Source organism: Eumetopias jubatus, unplaced genomic scaffold (genome assembly GCF_037043125.1).
Source record: "Eumetopias jubatus isolate StellerSeaLion01/CBP00866 unplaced genomic scaffold, mEumJub1_p1.0 scaffold_5, whole genome shotgun sequence".
NCBI lineage: Eukaryota > Metazoa > Chordata > Mammalia > Carnivora > Otariidae > Eumetopias > Eumetopias jubatus.
The window spans coordinates 149,359,760-149,383,582 of NW_028274811.1; the positions used below are offsets into that span (position 1 = coordinate 149,359,760).

At 53.5% G+C, this 23,823-nt stretch overlaps 1 protein-coding gene across 4 annotated transcripts in view; it reads left to right on the top strand.

The window, feature by feature from the left end:
* Positions 1–1,900: 1,900 nt before the first annotated feature.
* MED10 (mediator complex subunit 10) overlaps positions 1,901–23,823 on the top strand; it is a 135,910-nt gene continuing 113,987 nt past the window's right edge. For 3 of the 4 annotated variants that reach the window (XR_003612213.2, XR_003612215.2, XR_003612214.2), the window contains exons 1-3: positions 1,901–2,075; positions 3,324–3,407; positions 6,062–6,164. Coding sequence is in view for 1 of the 4 variants with exons in the window: in XM_028122674.2 (XP_027978475.1) it covers positions 1,954–2,075; positions 3,324–3,407; positions 6,062–6,164; positions 8,263–8,361 (408 nt within the window). In the remaining 3 variants the exon portion in view is untranslated. Of the gene's footprint in view, positions 2,076–3,323; positions 3,408–6,061; positions 6,165–8,262; positions 8,893–23,823 lie in introns of those variants that run through there. The other variant, XM_028122674.2, reaches the window with a different exon arrangement.

Here is a 23,823-nt window from a genome sequence, read left to right on the forward strand (position 1 = left end):
TACTTCATACATTCTATTTCTTGCCTTCTATTGAATTTATTGTTTTCCTTTTGCCCTTCCACCCGAGTCAAACATTATATATTCTATTAAAGACATAACCTTAAATTTTTTAAAATAAAGACTGAACAAACCCTCCATTCCATCAATATCTATCTCCTTCTTATGAAATGGAGGACTGTTAACTTCTTATCCTGATGTCTCCCCAGTCATCTTTTTCTTCTTTGGCAAATATTTCTGCCTTGTTTTACAACTCCCCTGAAGTTAGCTGTTGGTAAACAGGGAGGGAGGTATTTTACCTAACATTTTTGTGTATTCAGAGCAGAACAGAGGCTTTCCATATCAGTTTAGTATACCACATCGATTGGAGTCCCTGATTTCAGTAAGTCTGACAAATCAATTACCTTCACTGGGTTCCCATTTTTGGTCACATCTGGGAGAGATCATCTAGAAAAAGAGCTCCCTCATCTTGCCTAAGACTCTAGGAACTGAATAGTGAGGACGATGTGTATTATGATATTCAGTAAAGGAAGAAATCACTGTCGCCTGAGGAGTCCAGAGAGGCTATTGTAGGAGCAAACATAGGTTAGCCCTAGAAGAATGGGCAGGAAAGTTCCTTAGGAACAAGAGTGATGTGACCAAGATGGAATTCTAGTGAGATCAAGGAAGAGCTGTTTACTACAGTCTCCGTGCAGTAGGGCGCTTATTCTTTAGAGACAGGAAGCCCCATTAGGGCGCTGTTTTATTTGAGCTGGCAGGAGAAGGCCTGACTTCTGTAGGTGGCAGTACTTAGGGAAGTAAGAGCTAAGTGGGAGGTGGTTAGAAGGAGGAGTTAGAGGAGGTGGGTGCTAGGTACACACCAGACGAAGGAAGGGGGGGCCACTGCTGACCTCTCCGGCTCCAACTGGGGGGCAGGGAAAGTACCTTTGTTGGGCTGTTCATGCAAACTTTAGGATTTCCATCTCTGCGGGTGTTTGTGAAGGTGCTGCATTGTACAGTGCGTGTTGGTGACTGAGGTCTCTGGTGGGACTGGCAGCAGTTAGTGCTAGAAGGCCTCAATCCTGACAGGAGGCTTTAGTCACCATGAGCTGTCCCGGCTGCTAATGTACTCATTTGGGGAAGGCAGATAGATCACTAACGGGAAAGTCACAGGTCTGAAGCCCCGCTTGAGCTTCCTTTCGGGTCAGGACCAAGGCTGGGTGGCTCCAAGAGGGCCTGGGCCCGACTGAGGGAGGCCAGCCTCCAGGGGAGCAGGCAGAGGCCTGGCTGGACCCTGAGCATCAAGAAATGCAGGAATGGTGGGTCTTTAAGATCTCAAAGATGGCTTATGTCAGAGGGCAGGATTTCAGGTTTCTCTTCCCCATTCTTCATTATATTTTTTCCTGTATCTTAATTATTTACAGTGAGTACCTGTAATTTGTATATTCAGGAAAAAAGAGGTGATTTTCCTCGTGGGCATACGCTACTCTTTCCAAGCACTGCCTGCTGTACTTCAGTTGTTACCAGTCCAAGCTCAAGTAGCCGTCCGCACGCATTATTCTAATTTTATGGACAAGAACGAAGGCTCAGTGGCTAGGGGACTTGCCCAGGGCCAGTGGAGGCAGAACGAGGTCTCGCAGATCCCCACCGCTGGCTCTTGGTGGCCCTCAAAGCATGCAGGGCACTCCTGTGGACTAACACCCGAAAGACCCCACTCACCTGGGCGGCTCAGGGCTGGGGCGGGGCCGGGATGACGTCCGCCTCGCCCCGGGTTCAAGCCCCGCCCCCCACGCCTGTCCAGGGTCCGGACCCCGCCCCCACGGGCCCACCCCGTCCAGCGCCTAGGCCCCGCCCCAGGCCTGCCCGCCCCCGGCCCCGCCTCCTGCCGCCAGAGGAAACGGAAGTGGCGGCGGGCCCGGGCGGAAGCAGGAAGCGGCGGAGCAGGACCACGCTCGGGTCGGTGTTTGCTGCAGGGCCATGGCTGAGAAGTTCGACCACCTGGAGGAGCACCTGGAGAAGTTTGTGGAGAACATCCGGCAGCTAGGCATCATTGTCAGTGACTTCCAGCCCAGCAGCCAGGCCGGGCTCAACCAGAAGCTGTGAGTGGCGGCTTGAGTCCGTCGGCGTCTGCCGGGAGCCCGGGCCGGGCGCTGGGCGGGGGAGCCGGGCCGGGGAGCCCGGGAGCCTAGGGAGTGGTGTGGTGGGCTGCCAGGCCAGGGTGCCGGGGGTGGGGCCGGGGAGCCGGGGCCGGGCAGCCGGAGGGGTGGACGGGGGTGGGGTGGGGTGGGGTGGGGTGGGGAGCCGGGGCCGGAGCCGGGGGGAGGGGTGGGGTGGGTTGGGGAGCCAGGGCAGTGGAGCTGGGGTGGGGGGCGGGCCTGGGGCTTGGCCGAGAGCCGCGCCTCTCCGCCGCCCTCCTCTGGGCCTGGGCCCGCCCCAGGCTGCGCACAGATGGCGGGCCGGGCCTCTTCCCTCCCGCTTTGCTTTGCTGGGACTTTTGCTTGAGGGCCCATTTGGCGACGTTGTCATGGTCAGATGGTTCATCTTCTGGGCCTGATAAAGCCCTCCCTCGCGCGCGCGTGACTCCCAGAGTTTTCTCTTGGGTCCTTTTGGGGAGTTCAGTCCATGTCCCCAGAGGAGGCCGACTTCACGGGGCGTGCGCTAAACTGGGGCCCCGAAGGAGAAGGTTGTGGAACTACCTGCTGAGGAGTCCTGGATGTGGAGGAACCGGAAGGGGGATGGTGGTGAGAAAGGGTGCAGAACGTTTAGTAATTTTTTTGGCAACAGCCTGATGCTGGCCTTGGCGCTGGGGCTAGTGCTGGGATGGACAAGCGGCAAACACGCACAGAATGAATGCGCTGAAGAAGGTCTCCCAGCTTTACAGCAGGTTCGGACATCAAACATGATTGCCACCCTGTGTTACAAACCTAGGTCTCGTTAGGCTCCAGAGTGGAGCTGCAATTAAACCAGGCAGGGAAGGCTTTCCTCCTCTGAGGTTTGGAGGATGGGTCAGGTGGGGGTCCACTGCCCCAGGTGTTCCTTGATAACCGCACACAAAACCAGCTGCATATCAGGGTAATTGTTTTTGAGAGAAGATCGATAATTTTCATCAGATTCTCAGAAAGGTTGGTTTCTATCCCCCAATATTGACACTTCTACTTCAGAAAGAAGATCTGATATCTGAGCGTATTCTCTAACCCCAAAACTTTCCTAGGAATTCTGTAGCTAACCAAAGAGCTACTCGCCTTGCTTGTGTAAGGAACTTGTGTGGAGCTCTCAATGGCCAGCCGGGTGGTGGTCCTGCTATCATCTGCATTAACCACGTGCCCCATTTTTGCTTTTCCCCGTAGGAATTTTATCGTTACTGGCTTACAGGATATTGATAAGTGCAGGCAGCAGCTTCATGACATTACCGTGCCTTTAGAAGTTTTTGAGTAAGTATCATTCTTGATATTCATTTGAGTGTAATTCTTGTTTTATTGTGCTATAATGACAGAAGTTCTTCAACACTGGCATTTAAGTGCCTGCTCTGTGGCAGGCACAGCCTAGGTGCTGGTGATAAGCCAGTGAAGAAAATAGACAAAAACACCAGCTCTCAGGGAGCTTATGTTTTAATAGGATTAAAAATTAAAAAAAAAACAACCCTCAATATCGTATTGTTGAAAAAGAGTTACATGTGAATAAAGGGTTATTAAATATATGAAAAACATCATAGGCTCTCAGAGCCCTGCTTAGACAAAATGGCAGCCATATCACTTTTTTCTTGAGAGGTAGGAAGTCTTATATGGGCTCTATTATAAATTTAAAAAATCTAGGCAGAAACAACCTGAGAAGTAATTTGGTGTGGTGTCTTCCAAACTGCCCTGGGAGTGCTAATTCTAGGAGATGGTAAATATCTGCTCTTTTGGGCAGATCAAAAGGGGGTGGTTCTTAGGCCAAGTAAATTTGGGAAGGCTGGTCACTGCTTTTTGCTGGAGAGTGGTGTGTGCCTTTCACCATTGTGGCCCAGAGAACGCCTTCAGGAAATAAACTTTTCAGGTTGGTTTCATTCAGGTTTTATCATACTGATTTCAAGGGTGAAGAACTGGTAAGTAACTGCAATAGGCTGTTTAGCTACTAAGTGTCAGAGTTAAGACTGAAATTCTGGACTTGTCCCTTCTTGGCCAGCCCGGATTTCTGTGCCAAACAGTCGTTCCCCACCCCACCCCACCCCCCCGACCACAAATGTAAGTCACCAGATTTCCTGGAACAGTAAAGGGAAAGGTGACCTTCTTATGTAGCAGAGGGTCAGAGGTACGAGGCCTAGTTACAGCTCAGCTCAGTAGCTCCCCCCCCCCCCCCAGGACACAGGGCTGTACTCTTCCTGGTCTCGGCTCTGTCCTTACCTGCTGGCTATGGTGTCGCGTGCGCCCACCGAGCTCTCCGGGTGCAGGTGGGAGTGAAGGTCTTGTGCATGTGGTGTAGCTCCTGACTCGGTGGCCGCCTGCCTGAGAAGTGTGTGCAGCTGGAGGCCGCTTGGTCTTCCTCGCAGTATCCTCAGTAGTGCTGCTCTGGCCTTGAACTTGTGGGATGGATGTACTGACAGATGCCCAGTGACTCAAGGGCAAATGAGGGCAAGGGGGTTGGGGAAAGACTGCTCAGGGGCCACAGGCAGTGAAGCCTGGGCCACCAAAGCCACAGCCGCAGGCACAGCCACAGCCGGTGGGCAGAAGGGGTGGTTGAGATTCATCTGGGGATTGAGGCTGAGCTGGCTTCTGAGCTCTGATAAGCTGCAGATGCAAACTGTCCATCGATGTGCATGGTGCAGGAGACATTTCCGGGTCCCCAGTGGCCTTTTCAGCGCACACTTTCGGACACATTGTAGCAAAGATAAAACTACACCTTTTGTAGTTTGAACCTTCTGTTCAGAACTTGGGGCTTATGTGTTGTCAGAGTGGCCCTCAGCCTTTGGGCCTTAGAAAAAGAGCCTTGTCCGAACACTGTTGCTGTTGAGATGGTTATTTGTTTAGGACACTCGAGCCTGTCAGGTGTTTCCTTCAGAAATGGATGTATTTTATTTAGAATGAACCATAATTTTGCTTCTTTCATTCCATCATTTCAAAAACTTTGCAGTAAAATGGAATTTCTAGAACATGTGACTTACTGATTTTTTTGTTACCTGTCCTAATTAAAGGCGTTTTTATGCCATTAATGGTATTAAGTGTTTTTGATCTGAAGTGACTATTTTCTTTTTTCCTACTGGAGTGTAAATTGGACTTTGGTGGTGGTGATTTCTTTTTCTTTATAATGAATAATTCAATTCAGCTGAAGGATGTGAAGGTCTATAAGGTACAGAAGCAAGCAGGTGGCCCACTGGTGGTAAATGTGGATATTCATCTAGGTAGTATCCTTGATGTAGTCTATGGATTAATGAAGGCATTTTGGGGACAAGTGTCAAAAATTTCAAAAACAGTTTTGTAGTTTAGAAATAAGTGGATAGAATCTCTGTTAAATACATGTTACTTGGGTGTATTTAGGAAAGTAGTAAATCAGGACCCCCACCCCCAAAAAGTGGTGGACCAGTTTGTAAATGATCTTGGGGCTGGCAGGGCTGGGGCTGTCCTGCCGGTAGCTCCCCACCCCCTCCCGCAGCCCTGAGGCTCCTCTCTGAAGGGTACCCCCAGGGACCGATGGGGTGCACCTGGAGCCGAGGCTGTGTCTTGGCCGGCTCCCCGCTGTTGCTCAGCCTGAAACCCCGGCCCTGAAACCCTGTCAAGAACTGCCTGACCTTACAGGTTATTGTGAAGATCAGGGGTAGTGGCTCTGAAACCGTTGGAAAATCACAAATGCTAAAACTGTAAAGTCGTAGGGCCACGAACTTGCTTGGTTATAAGTGATCGTTCCTTGATTTCGTGATTAGAAGTCATACGAAATCAAATCATCTGTACTTGCATAAATGGAAGAATCCTAATTCACGTGGTTCCTGGACACAGTTTCGTCTAAAAAGGGCCACGTGCAGTTATACAGAGCTGACTTTTTTCCCCGTCAGAAAACGTTGAGAATAAGTATTGGCCATGAGAATGTTAATTGAGATGTTTCATGTTTCCAGATACATAGATCAAGGACGAAACCCCCAGCTCTACACCAAAGAGTGCCTGGAGAGGGCTCTGGCCAAGAATGAACAAGTCAAAGGCAAGATTGACACAATGAAGGTAAGTCTCTTAGAAGCAGACAATAGGGTCAGAACATAAACACTCACAGAGCAAATTTGGCTAATAGACCTTGTTGTTTTTCTCCATACTTGGTAAAATGTAAACTGTCTCACATGGTTACACAGCTGAGATTTCTGGGTGTAACGGGCCGTGAATGAGGTCAGCTGTCCGGGAGCCTTGTGGGGGCAAACACAGGGCAGCAGAGTGTAGCCATCCTCGGAGGGAAGTCCGGGCTGATTCCCATGATTGTTGTTGGCGCTGGCTCACTGTTCGCATTTGGATCATTCCCTCCTGTTTGTCCGGTGCTTGGCTCCCGCGCCTGAGTACAGACCCCTTCGGACCCTGTCCCCCGTCCTGCAGTTCTCCACAGAGAACTTCCTGTGTGTTTCTTTGCTTTGATGAGGACTAGAAAACTCCATGCATTGTGAACATGAAATATGTAGGGTTTTTGGTTTTGGTTTTGTTTTTGTCTTAAATTGACTGCACTGTGGTTCAATTGGGGTGTGTGTGTGGTTTTTTCCTCTGGCCGGTGCCATCCCTGTAGCGACCCCGCGTGTGTTGGCCTCGCACTGAGCGCCCTCCTGCCTCCCGGGCCTCCTGTCTGCTGCCGGGAATCCCCCGGACCCCTCTCCTTCCATTTCTTTGTGTGGAACTCTGGCGTGTTCTCTGCACACCAACTGTCCTTCGGGCTCAGCGTGTGTCGCCTCTCAGAGAGGCCTTGCAGACCAGCCTTTCCTAAATCCTGATGAAGATGCCCTCTCCTCTTCCCTCTGTTTCGGCTTGTCCACAGCCGCATAGGCTCCAGGACCCCTCGGCACGAGTGTGGTGTTCCCTCAGATGCACCGTGCCCGGAGAACTCCTCGCCGGTGGCCGAGGTGTGCAGGGATGGCTGCGCACTGACCTCCGGGCTTGGGGCACTCTGGCCCAGTGTGGAGAATGAGCAGAGAGGCTCTGTCAGGGTGACAGTGCCGTGTCTGTCACAGGCTGCCCTGGGGTCGCAGGGCTTCTGTCCCCCCGGGTGATCCATACCGATGCTCAGTAGCAGGCCCTCCCGTGGTGATTCGGTGGTTGTCAGTGGGGCACCCGCAGCTTCCTTTCTGTTTGGTCACTTTGGGACCTAGATGCTGTTGAGCTCAGCGTCACCCTCGGGACGGGATGCTGCCTTGATCGCTAGCCGGCTGACTGTGCTGTCATGCGAGTGAGCAGACATCCCCCTGTCGCGGGCCGTGGGCCCTCTGCTTGGGCTCCCTGTGCCTGGGCTCCCCGTGCTGCCTGCTGTGGTGTGGGGGCGCCTGCTGGTGGTGACGCACGGGACAGTCGCCTTCAGTGGGCTTCTGTTGCGCTCGCTGGCAGTCTGCGTCACCTGGGATCTGTGCAGGTCTTGTGGCACAGTTCTGTGGCCTTGGTTGGTCTGTGGACCATGTATTCAAACTTCTGAAAGTCGCAGCTTACACGGTGGTTGTATGCGGAGGTGTGGTGTCCCTGGAGGATGTTTTCTTACGTGCTGTGTTTTTGTTCGTATCTGTAGTGCTGCATTTCAGTGTGACTTAGACGAAGAGCTTTTGAGACAATACTTAGCTGCTCTTAAGATCGGATTCAAACACATGTTATGCTGTTAAATAGGATCAAGAAGCCGCAGCATGTGGAGTAGACAGGTTTCCAGGTGCTCTGAAAGCTTTGATCAGCTGTTTGCACACAGTGAGTTTGATATCGTTTGAGCTAATAATTGCTTAATTAAATATTACTTGATTCCTGTTATGTGTATTGTCTACAAAAGTCATTTTCAGCTGTGTGCGTGGCTGGCGCCTTACGAGAGGGGCTTTCTCTATTTGGGGGATTTATTTTATGTTGGACTGAGCGTTTCTCTTTCACATAGTTCATCACGTAGCTCTGATGCAGTTCCAAGCTCGGAGGCATCTGTTGGCAGCCAGGGTCCCGAGTGCCTCCGTGGAGATGAGCCGGCCGTGTGGGAACGGCTGCTTGCCCGGAGGGAAAGCACGCTCTGCCCTCTGCTGAGTTGGAGGCTTTGGGGGGTGGGGAGTGTCTTTCACTTGAGTGATGGGTCACAAACAAAGATGTTGTATGTTTTTCTTCTCAGAAATTTAAAAGTCTGTTGATTCAAGAACTTTCTAAAGTATTTCCTGAAGACATGGCTAAGTATCGAAGCATCCGAGGGGAGGACCACCCCCCTTCCTAACTTCATCGTCCTGCCGCCTGAAGACCCTCCTGGTCTAGTGTGAGTCGCCGTGACCTTCAGGCAGGCTGTGACTGACAGTGGCACCCATGTCCTCCAGCTGCCCTGTCCTTGTCCTCGGCCTTGAGGGCCAGCGGGGCCTGGAGGGCTTGCAGAGTTGTGCCCTGGCTGCCCCTCTGTCCCTGATGTGCGTCTGTTCGGTCCGAAAGTTCTCAAACGGCCCGGAGTGCACGTCTTTGAGTGCGATGCATTTGATTCTTCCTGGCAGAGTAGTCTTGAGAATATTAACTATGCTAGGTACATTAAGTTTTTAAAACTTCCTAATGGTTTTCCTTTTATGTACTGTTTCTTTTCCATTTTATTATGGTGTCAAAGAAAGCTAAAAAAAGAAAAAGAAAAATTGGCTTAATCTAAGAAGTACTTTAAGTTGGTGTCTTATATTTTCAAGTATGATGCATAAAGAATGTGTTCAGTGTAACTGTTTACATGGATTTCAATTAGACATAAGCATACAATAAAGCCTTTAAGTATTTATGATTTATTCCATGTAATTATTTTTATAACATTTTATAGTATAGTACAGTGTATCTTGTAAACAGTCAATTATTACTTCCCCAAAGTGTGAATAATATTCATAAAATTTGTCCTCCAGGCATTTAGGCAGAACTCTGGTCCCCCGCAGCCAGTCTCCTGGAGGGCGGGACAAACACTGAGGGAGGTGGATGCATGGACGCTAGGGACCTGCCCCCCAGGGCTGCGTGTTCACTGCAGAGGGCGCACACATCCTGTGGGTCAGTTGCACACTCTGTCTAGGCCTGTCCCGATGGCCCTGGGAGCCTGTGTTCCTGGTAAACTTGGGGCAACGCTGGCTGTGATCCGGCTGTGTTCTGAGTCACAGGCCTACGGAGGGCGGCAGCCAGCATTTCTCAAGAGTGACCTGCAGCCCACCTGCATCCGGGTGACCTGGACTTCTTTGTTAGAAAGTGGGCCCTGGAGCGCCTGGGTGGCTCAGTCAGTTAAGCATCAGACTCTGATTTTGGCTCAGGTGGTGATCTCAGCCCTGTGTCAGGCTCGCTCTCTCAAGAAAAGAAAGAAGGAAATTGGGTCCTATGGAATCGAGGCTCTAGGCTGGGGCCCAGGAACCTGCATTGTCAGTGTGCACCCTGGCCTTGTCTGGATCCGACAACCACTGCACTGAGGACTCTGCCCGCCCGCCGCCCCACCTGTGTGCAGTATAAGGGTGTAGCGTGGTGTGGGCTCCAGTGGGCTGTGTCCCGTGAGTGGGGTAGTCGGGGCTGGGGGTGTCAGAGCCCACCTTTCACCATCCTTCACTGACTCACTTCTGGAATTGGGGGCACTTGGGCATGCCGTTGCTCCCCAGGGCAGTCTTTTTTTTTTTTTTTCTTTTTTAAAGATTTTATTTATTTGACAGAGAGAGACACAGCAGGAGAGGGAACACGAGCAGGGGGAGTGGGAGAGGGAGAAGCAGGCTTTCCGCGGAGCAGGGAGCCCGATGTAGGGCTCAATCCCAGGACCCTGGGACCATGACCTGAGCTGAAGGCAGACGCTTAACGACTGAGCCCAGGCATCCCTCCCCAAGGCAGTCTTGCCCAGAGTCAGGGGCCAGACTCCTTAGGAAGCTGCTACTGCATTGTTAGCAGTTTGGTTCTCCGAAACTACACCAGGAAGGCAGCCGCACCCTGGGGACAGGTCTTTTAGATAAGGGGTGCTCCCAGGCCGGGAGGTCCCGGAGCCACCAGCCCCCTCCTGCATTGGTTTTCCGGCCTGCGGCCACCCTTGACTAACAGCTGCCACATGAGGGCCCCGGGGGCATGGCTCATGAGCGCTTCCCGAACCCTGTCCCCATGAGTCCCTCAGTCACCCTCACCATGGTCCCTGAGCTGCGGATTTCAGAGCAGGGACTAGGGCACCGGGAGGCCGAGTGGCAGAGCTGCGATTCAGGCCACCTGCCGAGCGGGTGAGCCACAGCACTCCCCTGCCGCTGGGACATTAGTAGGCAGATGCCCTGGACTGTCCATGTCAGAACATGGCACCATGACTCCTGGGTGCTGGTGGTCTTGTCCCGGCCTCCGTGAGAGCTGTGTTCCCATCCCCTCTGCAGTGCTGCCTGGTGTGGCCAGAGGCCTCGGAGTTCCCGCCCCTGGCTCTGAGGCTCACAGGACATAACTGGTGGTGGGGCGCTCTTCACATACCGGGCCTGGGAAGCATTGTGGCCTTGGGCCCTTTAATACTGATGTCTGAACCTTGGGCCGAATGTGTCTCCATCAGCTGGGGTGGCGGGGGGGGGGGTGTTGTCTGGAGGAGGGGCAGGGGGAGTGTACCGCCCCACAGGTGGTGGGGCTGCTTCCCCAGGCCCCGCGGGGGCAGCTCACTGGGTTGTTCACCAGTCTTCTTTCTGGGATCATCTTTCCCTCTTGGGTGTGTGGCCGGGCTGCCTGGGAACCTTTAACTCTCGCCTGTTTGTGACACCACAGGATCAGCACTGCAGCGGATCCCGAGTGCGTCGGCATCGCAGCTCGGGATGCTGCAACGTCGCCTTGCTGTGTCCCTGGGTTCGTGGCTGGGTGGGCGCTGTGGTCCTCGTGAGAGCCGGGCGCGCTCACATCTTCTGCCAGCTGCTGGGCCGTCCCTCCCCGAGAACCCCCATCTGTCGCTCTCGTGAGGTCAGAGGAGCCTTGGGGGCTCCGCAGGCGGCTGTCCTGTAGTCTCGCCATGGAGGCGTGACCTGGATCTCCTGCACACTGTCCCCTGGACTTCTCCACCGGAAGGTCCAAGACCCCACCTCAGACTCAGGAGGCACGCACCTGAACTCACTCTCCCGTGGCCTTAGGCCGCTCCCCAGGGCTTCCGGTCAGTTCAGACCATAACCAGTGGGCTCCTCCAGATGCAGGATTGACCATTTTGTGATTGCCTTTTCTGTCATGCCTACCCATGGGCCACCTGCCCCCCGCCCCTCGAATTGCCAGGTCCTTCTTCGATTTTAAGCTCTTCTCCCCACTGCTTCCCAGAACAGATCAGCCAACCAACCCAAAAGCCCAGTCACCTGTGATGGTACGTGCCTGAATCTCTGTACCAGCACGAGGCTGGCCCTGGTTCATGTGTGGGACCGGGGCTTCAAACCCCCATTCTGGTCACCTGTGCTGTCTCTGTGGTTAAGAAAACAAAACACAAAAAACCTTAAGCCCACTTTTATGCAGAGATAGAATGTCCTTCATCTTTTTGGGGGGCACAGGCGCACCTCGGATATGGTGGGTTGGGTTCCAGACCGCTGCAGCAAAGAGAGCCAAGGAAGTTTCTTGGTTTCCCGGTGCGTATAAATTATGTTTGCACTATACTCTAGTTTGTTAAGTGTACAGTAGCATTCTGTCTAAAAAAAACAATGTACGGACCATGAAAAGATCCTTTATTGCTGAAAAATGTTGACCATCATCTGAGCTTCCAGCAAGTCATAATCACTGATCTCCAATCCCTGTAATAAACAGAATAATAAAAAAGTCGTTTCAAGTACTGTGAGGATGACCAAAATGTGACACAGGAACACAAAGTGAACAAATGCTTTTGGAAAAATGGGGCCGATAGACGTGCTGGACAGAGGGTTGTCCCCACCTTCCCTTTGTAAAAACGCAAAATCTGTGATGCATGATAAAGCAAAACACGATGAAACGTGGTAAGCTTGTGAAACAGACGTGTCCAAGACCTAATTTCTGTCTTAATGTCAGAATTTTCATCAGTCCCTCTGCAGAGGTCCAGGGAGAGCTGAGGATTCTCCAGGGATGGGAGCAGGCCGTGAGGAGGGTCCTTGGAGTGGGAAGGGCTGCCAGCGCACGTCCCCGCTCCACGGCACCTGCTGCCCCAGGGAGCTTTGTGGCTGCCTGTGCAAAGCGCCACAAACTGGCCGGCTTGAACCAATGGAAATTTGGCTGATGGTTCCGGAGACCAGAAATGAAGGTGTTGGCACGGCTGCACACTCTCTGGAGGCTTGGGAGGGTCCGTCTGCCTCCTCTAGGTTCTGCTGGCTTCAGGTGTTCTGTGGGGCCGCCTCCCTCTGATCTCGGCCTGTCTTCATATGGCTTTCTGTTCTCCACGTGTCTCACCACTGTGTCTCTCACCGTGATGTTTATTGCTGGACTTAGTCCCCCCTTGACCATCCAGGATGATCTCATCTCAAGAGTCTCAATTGCATCTGCAAAGACTCTTTCAAAGGAAGGTGACAGTTACAGGGTCTGCATGGACACAGCTTTTGGGGAGGCACCATTCCCCCCCCACCACTGTCCCCTTTTTGGCAGGTTCAGCTGTCCAGTGTCCAGGCTTTGCTGCTGGGGGGCTGCCATGTCTGTACCCCCAGATCCTTGTAAAGCTCGACTAATGCCCATGTGACTGAGCCCCCTCTTCTCAGGGGACGCTGGCCATGAGTTGAGAGTTTAAGACCAAGGGCTGTGGGTGCCTGGGTGGCTCAGTCGTTAAGCGTCTGCCTTCCGCTCAGGTCATGATCTCAGGGTCCTGGGATTGAGCCCCACGTCAGGCTTCCTGCTCTGCGGGGAGTCTGCTTCTCCCTCTCCCACTCCCCTTGCTTGTGTTTCCTCTCTCATTGTGTCTTTCTCTGTCAAATAAATAAATAAATAAATAAAATCTTTAAAAAAAGAATACCAAGGGCTGGTGAAGACAGTGAAACTGTGTGTCCAGGTAGAGACAGAAGGCTATTTGTTGTCTTCCCTCTCCCATAAGATCATTTTTTCTTATTTTTTTAAAGAAAAACATGATGCAAAGAAGAGAAAAAAGACACCTTCTGGTTTGGTGATAAGGAAGAAGCATCGTGGGTGACAGTGAAGTTTCGAAGCTGAAGGCTTAGATGCACAGACACAGCAGCATCACCTCATCGCTGCAGGTGTGCTGAGGCCGGGTCCCTAAGAGAATTGGCAGAGCCAGGCAGCTTGAGTCTGGCTGCAGTGTTGGGGGAGCTCAGGCAGCTTGGGGAGCTCGGGGAGGGAGTTCAGGGAGGGCCTTCATGGCCTCCGCGGCACTGCTGCATAGGCTCACGTAGGATGGAGCAAAGGGGATGAGAAGTGACCAGAGCCGCACTTCCTCCTTTGGATGCTGAGCCTCCCCACTATTGTCCTGCCGCAAGGATACACGTTCTCCGGTGTCACATGACACACAAGCTACTGCTGGTCGTTTTTATCAACACGGTCTCTGAAAGTGAACATTTATAGTGGGTTCTTGTTTTTTGGTAAGTGTACCGCGAACACAGAGATGTGGGACGCACATGTGCATTTCATTGTAAAACGTGTTGGAAGTAGAGGCTGAGGACATACCTTACTCGAGGGCCGTCTTCAGCTGCGAGTACGGATCTCACGGGGACCGCACGCCTGCCTTCTGTGCGCGCGTGCAGCCTGCAGCCTGCTCAGTGGGGCTGGGGGGACAGCCGCCTGCGGTAGGGACCGCGTGGGCAGCAGCTCCGCCCCGAAGCTGATTCCTGCTCCAGGGGGCCGGGGCTGCTCCTGCTGCTGGCGTGGCAGGGGATGTTCCACGATGGCCGGGCGGGGCGGGGGCAGGGTCGCAGGTGCCAGTGGCAGTCAGCCGTCCGGAGGATGGCACCGGTCCTGCCTGGGGCAGAGCCACGCAGATCGCGGGGACCTCAGGGAGCCCCTCGTGGGGTTGTTCCAGGCCCAGGTCTCTAGCTCTCGATGGTGGCCTCGAAGCGGTAGAGGGGACAAAACAATGTGATTCCTGTCAGTACAGCAGAGCCACACAGACATATGCACACGTATTTGTACCCTGGAGAACGTGTCGTGAGCGCTGTGTGCACACACACATGTACGCACACGTACACACGTGCTCGCGCTGAGTTGTGACCCCCCTCGCGCGCGCGGCCTCACCGCCGACGTGATGGTGTTGCAGGATGGGGCCTGTGGGGAGGGCGGGGAGTGAGGTCCCAGGTAGGACCCTAACAAGCGGGATGGATGGCGCCGGAGGGCTTGGTCTGCCTGCACGCACGCGCTAAGGAAAGTCCCCGTGCGGGCATGGTGGCAGGGGGTGGGGCTGGCTGTCTACAACCCGGACGAGGGCTCTCACCACGGCCCGACCTTGCCAGCACCCCGATGGCTGACTTACAGCCTCCAGAACTGAGGACTGGGTACCGGGTGTTGAGGCGGCCCGTCTGTGGTGCAGTGTTGACGGAGGCCACGCCAGGGCACACCTGTTCACTCTGAGTGCGTGGCACATGCTCATAATCAGTCAACCGATAATGACCAAAGAGTCACGCCCTTTTCTTATTTCTCTGTTAATTTGATGCAGTCTGATTGCTGGTCTCGGTTCCCAGAGCAACTGTCTGATTATTTTGTCCATTACGCCCAGCTCATCTGCCTAGTGCGGTGCTTAGTCCTGGCCTGAGGAGGGGGAGGGGGAGGAGAGGGAGGGGGGCGGGGAGGGTGGTCCTGCGGCATCTCCGTGGTGGGCAACAGCCCGCTTAGAGAAGCCAAGGCTCAGGTCCTTTGTTATCTTCTTGGAACTTCTCTAGCCTCAACTCGCAGTCCTGGGCAGAAGGGAGGAGACAGGCTGGCTGCGACCCCGAGGTCGGGCACAGACCAGTGGGGGTCACAGGAGCCCCCTTCCTGGCCGTTCTTATGGAGGAGCCACAGGGATAACGAGGGTGGGAAGGGGGTCCGGCCTCACTGCAGCTGAACACGCAGGCTGTGGAGACAAGGGATGTGCCGATGGAATATTTATCCCTGGCTTTATTTATAGCATCATCTGGTGCAGAATCCGAAATCAGCTAAGCGGCAGATAGGTGGGCCCATCCCTCATGGGGCCCGGGGCTGCAGCGGCTTTCCCGGAGCTCGGACTCGCCACGCACGGCCCTTTGTTTTCCGCTCTGTCCCTGCCCCTTGTTCTGCTCGAGATTTTGTCAGTTGTTCTTGGGCTCCTGCCATCAGACCCTGGTGGGATGTGACCCAGTGATGTTCTGCGAGGCCTTTTGGTGCCTGTGTGCGAGACAAGCATGATTGTGAGAATCTCCGTTTCCAGAGGACTTTTCCACCTCTTCGTTTCTGTTGGGGAATAGCAGTCCCCCGCCGCCCCCCGCCCCGGCCCCCAGGCCAGGATTTCTCACAAGGATCCAGAAGCACTTTTCCCACTACCTTTGACGTTTCAAAGGCTCTTAGGGGTGAGCCGTCTTACGCAGGATACCAACATCAGTAATACTTTAAAATTGAAAGACAATTTTATATAACATATCCCATTTGATAATTTAAATATACATTGAAAATGATTATATATGCATGTATGTGCATGTGTATTTCATTACAGTTTTATTTAATTACAGTCATTATCAGCCTTTATCTAGTGTTTCATGTGGGTAGGCAGCAAATTAGGGAAGGTTCAACTAACAATAAGTGAAAAAAGATAGGGGTTAGATTTTCTCCCGTGACGGCAATTCCAGGTGTCTGCCCAGAACAGCTGTGGCTGTTCCCAAGCATCAACCAGGCTCCACGCTGATTTGCTTTTCTGTCTGCCACTTTCAGCAAGTGGTTTTGCCCTCACATCACAACATGGGTGCTGTCTCTCCGGCTACAACGTCTGCATTCCAGGCTGGGAGAACGTAGAAGAGGATGGCAAAGGGTGATAGGCAGAAAGTCTTCTGCTGTAGATGCTTTGCCATTTCCTTCTGGAGGGACCGTCTCCCTTAGGGTCTTCTACCCACATCTCGTTGGCCACGATGGGGTCTCTTGGCCACCCATTTGCAAGGGAGGCGAGATGAGCTAGATCTTAGCTTTCGCGGCCTGTGGAGCACAGACAGACCAGAGGGGAGGGGCCTGGGAAAGGGAGCTGTCAGGTGACCTCCGGGGCCTGTTCGGCACATTCAAGACAGAGACCTGGATTCTACATCCCTGGCGCCGATGTGGGCTCTTTCCCACAGAAACTTACTTGAAGGGGTAACTTAAGGCCAAACTTTAAATTTCTTGTAAGTAAATTTAGATCCCAGATGCGGGGCTGTGAGTTTTTCCAGTTTAGTGTACTTGGCAAATACGTGGGGTCTTTTGCATCAAGAGCCAAAGGTACAAAGCTACATGATGCCCCCCTCCAGCGACGGCATGTGGAAGGAGGTCAGGACACAGGGCCCTCCCCAGGCTCATGCTGCGGTGCTGGGGAAGAGTATGGACGGCAGAGACTAAGAGCGGAGGTGGAGCCTGCGGCCCATCCCTCCTGGTGTCCGGGAGTTGAGTGGCAGGGGCAGTGCCTTGCCTGAGGTCCATGCCACACCTCTGCTTCTGGACTCACCGTGGCCCCAGCGCATGTAGTCCGAAGTCAGTGGCTTCAGATGCTGCTGCGGCCCAAGTGCACTCGCAGGAGGGGAAAGCGGGGAGGGTGCTGGCTTTGGCCCTCTGAGGCCAGGCAGAGGACTCCTGGGTCCCGGGCTGCAAGAGCCTCCCACGCTCAGTGGTTCTAAATGCTTCCTGCAGCGAGGTGGGGAGGAGGAGGGGCCCAGGAGACAGCCGTCTGCCTCTTCAGAGCCTGCTGCCCCTGCATTCTCAGCTTCTCCCCTTCTTCTGCCATCATCCCTTCCTACCTTCCTACTCCTCGTGCTTTCCCTTCTGCACGCTGGGCACTCCCAGCGTCTGCAGCCCTCCCACCCTGCCTTTTCCTTCTCCCCTGCCTCCCACCCTTCCCCTGGAGAAGGCCCTGAGCTCTGTCCAGACGCTCTCAGCTGCCCTGCCAGGGAGGGACTGAGTGTGAGATGAGCTCGGGATAAAGAAGAGACTGATCCCCTTGGCGCCTGCCCTCTCTTTCCCGCTCTCTCCATGTGCACCCCAGGCGACACTGCAGGACCCTTCGGTTAACGTGGCACTATATTAAGGGATGATGCACATATTTTAAGGCACCCGCTGGGCAGCCTGTTTATTAATTTGCAAGTGTGCACAGACTGGAGCGTCTGCGTCCCAAAGGGATGCTAACACAGTTGTCTACGGATTTAATCGAAAGAAGCAGCTGGGGCCCCGGGTGAGGGTGAGTTAGGAAATTAAGGCACAGAGCAAATAGAAGATGGGCCTTTTATGTAAACTGTTGTCTGAACCCTTTCAGTTCAGGATGTGAGAGAGCATCGAATGCCCATCTTGAGAAGACTATCATGCCCCACTGTGAAAGCAGTTGTGCTGCAGGAGCAAATGGAGGCCATTATCACTGTGATTACTGATGACCATTTATTCACTGTCTGCAGCGTGGATCCTGAGTCTCTCTCAGCACAGAGTCCTGCAGCCTTCCCACATACATAAGGCGGTTAAACAGTATCGATTTGGACCAGTTTTTCTTATTGCGTCTCTTGTTAAGCTTCAATAGTCTTGTTTGTACAAATGTTATACAGTGAGCAAAAGCAGATAGCACACTTAGTGCCCCGTTATTTCGTATGCTCGTTTTCCACACTGAAAAATGCAAACGGTACGGTGTGTACAGTGCATTTCAGCCCCAGTGTCTTCCTTATTAAAGACATATACCTTCCAGCAAACTGGAAATTCCCTGTGCATATATTCACGTTTATGCTTATAAAAATACCAATAGGATCACATTATACACACGATTCAGCATTTCCTTTTTTTTTTTTTTTTTTTAATTACGGCATCTCTGGAGACCACCCCTTATCAGCATGTGTAGGGCTCCCTCCGGCTAGCAGGCAGCGCCCCGTCCCCAGTACCCACTCTTTCTCAGTTCAGTGGCCTTCGGGCCCTCCTCTCTTTGCTCTAGCCACAGTGCCCCAGGATGCACCTTTGTTCAGGATCAACAGCATCTGAGGCTGTCCCTTGAGATTAATTTCTTGAAGGGGAATTACATGTAATATACATTTTGATAACTATTGCCGAATTCCTATCCAAAGAGGGGCCCCAAGGAGCTCTCCCAGAATCGAGCTTGGAAGCCCTGAGCCCAGGCTGACCGCCGTGTCACTGAGCTCAGGCCCCTCTGTTGAAGCAAGCCAACCACTAAGACTAAAATTATCTGGGTGTCCTTCCAGTGATTGTGTATGCATGCTGGGACCATAGGCATGCTTACTTTCTTAGTTCTCCCGAATAGTCGTGAAAATTTCCCCAAACTGGGACTTGCTCTGGGGGTCCCCGAGAGCCCTGGGAGTGCTTGGGGAAGAGCGAGGGCTGCAGCTAGCCGAGGGAAACAGAGACATGTACCACCTCTTGCCTTCCAAACACCGGAGCCCAGATTCCTGCTGCCCAGCACAGCAGGTGTGCCGGGAAGGAGGGACGGAGAGGCTGACCAAGCCGGCGCTGGACTCCGTGGGGCTCGGAGCAGTGGTTGGAACAAGGTGAAGGATGGCTCTGTGTGTACTTGGCTGGCTCATGCCAAGGTCAGGTGGGGGCGAGTGCCAATACCTCCTTTTCTGCTTTCAAATAGTTTCACTCTTGTGAATGGAAAGGAATAAAGTTTGCATCCCCATCCAGGACCATATACCCAAGGTTTCACAAAATAATACCTGCTTTGGCCATACATGTGAACCTTGACCTGTCCCAACCTGCCCCTGTTCTCCTCCCCCTCCTCCTGGAAGTTATGGTGATCCACTAAGCTGGGGACACAGCCCACCGAGGGCTGCTACCGGCTCGTGGGAAGTAACCTTGAGCTCCCATGGTGCTCTTGGGATCAAAGGAGCCGTGTCGATCTAAGTGGCCAGATCTCACAGCTCTGTTCTCATTTCTCTGTCCTTACCCATGCCCCCCTCCCCCCCCACCGTCTGGCCTTCCTCCAGCCAGCTGGCCTCGGATGACCCATGGCCAGCAGCCTTGCACGGGTCTGACACGAAGGAGGCCGTGGGCTCGGAGGGCTGCTCTTGGACCTTCTGGCTGCTTCCCTCCCCCCGTGTGTGATGTCTGCGAGGGGTGGGCCGTAGGTCAGACAATCACCCACAGTGGAGGAGAAGAGATGTCAATGCATGTAGAAACCTTCCAGGAAGGGTGGCGGGGGGCGGGGGGTGGGGCAGAAGGGAACTAACACTGAGGAGGGTTACTGTCACAACAGCCCCGAGTGGGAGGCGCTGCTCACCCCACTCGCCTGTGGAAGCGAGTCCAGGAAGGCTGAAGGGCCCGGCCGAGGCCCTGGGCCAGCAGAACCCACCGTCCTCTGCGGCTGGTGCCGCGGCTCGGGCCATCTAGCGCGTGCTCGTCAGGCTGTGGGTGAAGCCTGGGCCGCGGGGTCGCCCAGAAACACGCCTGTGCTCGTGGCCTCGCCACAGCGGAGGGGGCCCCTGGGACCAAGGAGCCAGGAGCGGTCCCGGTTTCTTATAGTGGGAGCGAAGCGGCACTGCTCTGTAACCTCCCCCTGGGAAAGGGAAAACTGCCCTATCGTGACCCCTCCTCTGAGCAGACGGCCGCCCGCCTCCGGAGATGTCCTCTGAGGGCGCAGGCCCGTGGCCTCATTGGGCCCCAGTCCATGCCCACTGCACGCGGCTCCGACCCCAGGCTGGGGGCCGCAGCGGGTGTAGTGCCCGGGACCCCTCACTCAGTCGGAAGAGGCCGAGGTCCAGGCGGACTTGGCAAGAAGAGCTCTGGGGTGGGTGCAGAAGGTTGTCTCTCAAGATGGCACAAAGAGGTGTTTTTAAAATCCACCCAGAGGTGAGCGATTCCAGCAGCAAGAAAGGAGGGCAAGAGAGCGGGCTGCAGGGGGGTGGGGGCAGGCTGCTCCCAGTCCCAGGCTAGGGCCTTATCAGAGGCAAGATTCTGCACTTACGTTCCCAGGCTTCTGTGGGGCAAGAAACATCAGACATGCTTCTGCCCGGCCCAGCAGGAGCAAGCTTCTCAGCTCCGTGGCTCTTTCGTGGCTTGTGTTAATGACCTTCTCTGAGATGCTTTGAGGTTCCTCTCTTAGCCACTCCGACTACTTGTCTTATTCAGAGCACCCCCTATCAGTCCCTTAAATGTTTGTTTGGTTTCAATTGTAGAGCAAATGTTAGATTTGTCTTTCTCTTTGGTTTCCGGTATCAGTGACCCCGGTGTGGATCACCCCTCCACCTTTATCTCCCACCCAAACACTGACTCGTCGCCTGGTTGCTGTCTTACCGGCCGAGGTTAGCACGTTAGAGATAGTCACCCCTGCCGGGATCCTGCAAAGCCATGATTGCTTCTCAACTCGGTATCTTTGATGGGCCGGTGTCTCTTTATTTGGAAGGAATCCATTCTCAAGACTTTGGAGATAGAAAGTTCGACTTATTGGCACCTAGAGCTGGAAGAGACCTAGGCCTTCAGGTCGCACCGCAAATGCTTGCTGAGATCCTGCCGAGTAGCATTGATGTCCACATGGCCTTTCTGTGAACGCCAAGGGAAGGGACCTGGTCCCTCCTCAGGCCACCACCTCCTTCCACCTCTGGACGCTGGATTGTCAGAACCTTCTCTTATGTAGTGAGCAAAGTGTGTTTGCCTGCAGCTTTCCTCTGTTGGTTTTAATTTTGCTCTATGAGGAACAAGTTATCTCATGTCTGCTGCTAGTTCCAATATAATATATTTTGGGGTCTTCTCATTAACTTTTCATTTGAATGAACTATCTATCTATCTATCTATCTATCTATCTATCTATCTATCATCTATCTACCTACCTACCTACCTACCTACCTACCTACCTACCTACCTGTCTATCTCTATCTCCATGTCTGGCAGATATACCCTAAGATGATCCTCAGTGAATTGCCCTCCCCCTTGAGTGTAGGTGGAACCTTGGAGTCCTAACCAATAGAATATAACCAAGGAGAGGGCATGTACCTCTCAAGACCACGTTATGTTATCTAAGACTCCGTCTCCCTTCCACTGGCCTTGAAGATGCAAGCAGCCATGTTGTGAACTGCCTGTAGGAAGTCAGGCCCTCAGTCATAGCGCTCCAGCAGATGGATTCTGGAGCTGGAGCTCTTGGCCAGTGTGGCATAAACACAACACGTTCAGAGGTAGGAGACCTGAGTGATGACCAGTGTTCATGTCATCCATCAGAGTGCACAAGCTGTAGCAATAGACTCTCCATGAGCTCATGTGGCAGGCAAGGACCTGTGAATTTCTTCGCTTCATGGGTGGCATGGGGGTCCCTCTGCACACAAGGCCTGTATTTCTGCATCACAGCAGTTGTGATCTTGATGAAGAAGAGGGCTGGAGGAGGCTTTGGAAGACCTTACCACCCTTCCTCCTCTCTGCTCTCTGGTGCAGGAGTCTCGCCCTCCACACAGCATTGCTCCACAGCCCTTGCTGGTGGAGCGAGCCATTGCTCCTGTGGAGGTTGAATGTCCATGCCCCAACCCCCAGAACCAGGGAATGCTAGTCTCATGGCAAATGAGACTCAGCAGATGGGCTGAAGTTAAGTATCTTGAGATGGGGAGAGTATCTGGATGATCTAGACAGGCCCAGAATACGTGTCCTTGTGGGGAAAAGACAGGCAGGAGATCAGAGGAGGAGGTTGGCAAGTGGCAATGGAAGGAAGAGGTTGGGTTGATAGGAGGGAGGGCTGTGAACCAGGGAATGTGGGGAGCCCCAGAAGCAGAAAATGGCTGAAAAGGATGCTCCCCTCGCACCTCTAGAAGGAGCCCCCCCTTCCGCCCCTGCAACTCCTTGACTGTAGCCCAGTGAGACTGATTGCACAATTCTGGCCTCCAGCACTGTAAGAAAATAGGTTTGTGGTGTTTTCTTACTGCAGCCACAGGAAAGGAAGACAACTGCCCTTTCTGCCTGTGGCCATGGGGCTGACCGTGCCCCTCTGGGGAGGCGGAGCTCTCTCTCTCGTCCATGTTGGGCCGGCCATGTGACTTGCCTTATCCCACAAAGTGGGGCAGAGGGGATGTGGGGCACTTGCAGGGCCCAGCAAAGCCCCACGTGGTGGTCCTTGGCGAGCTGTCGCTACCCTTGTCCGCCGTGAGGACAGCACACCTGCTCTTCAGCTCAGACCCAGGAATGATGGGCAGGTGAGGTGGAGCAGAGTGAGAAACAGCCCTTCCTTGTTAGCTACGGAGATAGGTTGTCCCTGCACACAGCTTGGCTCCTCGCCTGGGTTGGCCCACGGTGGACATTGGCAGGAGGGTTGCACCAGCCAGGGAGTCTCTCTTCTGCTGTCAGCTCCGGGAGGTGTCCCTGGACCCTGTCTCCTCTCTTGGGCTCCAGGAGGTATCTCTGGCAGCCGCTGAGTATTGGCTGTGGTTCCAGCTTTCCCCATGCAGCCCCTCCTGAGGACCCAGCTCCTACAGATGGCCTGGCCTCTGGGCTCTGCTAACACCTACCTCTTTCTCTTTCTGGCACCCCTCCATCCCTGGGGGAGGGTTCTCCTGCTTTGGCCAGTCCTCATGGTTTGGTTTTCCATCTCTTCTAACACCTTTGCAACCAGTTTTCCATATTAAATGCTGTCTCTTGAACTGTCTGGTATGGTCCTTTTTTTTTTTTTCTGGCTAGATAGAGCTAGAATATCTAGTGAGCGAATTAAAAAGAAAAGAGAAAGGCTGGCAGCTGTTGACAAAGGACACAGGACCCAGCATGAAGATGTGTTTTGGTGGTGGCAGGGAATGTAAGGAATGCATGGAATCTCCAGTCAGGGAACTGCGGTTGACAAATGCTTCATTCTTGCAAATAGTGCTAAAATCCCTACGCTCTTCCTTAAGCAAACATTCGTGCACACACAAACACACACACACACACACACACACACACACACACACGCATAAGTCTAAGGAGCCTTCAACTGCGCTTCCTTGGGAACCGTTATGAGGAAGCTCTAATCTAGAGATTCTGGACTGAAGCATGGACGAAGAGCAAAAACTGCATGGTTGCAGAAAATGGCTGCAATGATCCCTCCCTGTCTGCGATGTGACTTCGATGCTCTTCCATCAAGAGGTTGCAGTCTGTATTTTTGCTCCTTGAATCTGGGCTGATCTCATGACTTGCTTTGACCAATAGAAGGTGGCAGAGGTGATGCTCTGCCAAGCGTAGTGTACATGGGCCTGCCTGTGCTTCTGCTGTCTCCTGAGAACCCTGCCCAGTCGCCACTGTGAACAGCTCAGGGCTCGTGTGCTGGAGGATCAGAGACCTCGTGGAACAGACCGAGATAGCCAGCTGAGGCCATCCGGGACCGGCCAGCCCCCCTCACCCGGCAACTGAGCTCAGATCCATGAGCGAGCCCCACTGATCCAAGCCAGATGTCACCGAGGAAGACTTCTCGAGCTGGCCTCGGGTCCCTATGAGCACAAACACTGGACTATATTCTGAGAGGAAATTAAACGTAATCGTAGGTAGCCTGAGCCCAGTCCTGTGGGCATTTCCAGTTATACAGGGGAGAGGCTCACAGGCCACAGATGGACACGGCTTTCAGCGTGTCGGACCACTGTGGCTGGGCAGGAGTGGGGCACGGGCAACTGCTCAGTGTCTTCAGACCTTTTCACCAAAACATCTCTTCCCATCAGAGAAGGATTCTGGCCCGGATTCATAGTCTGGAAGC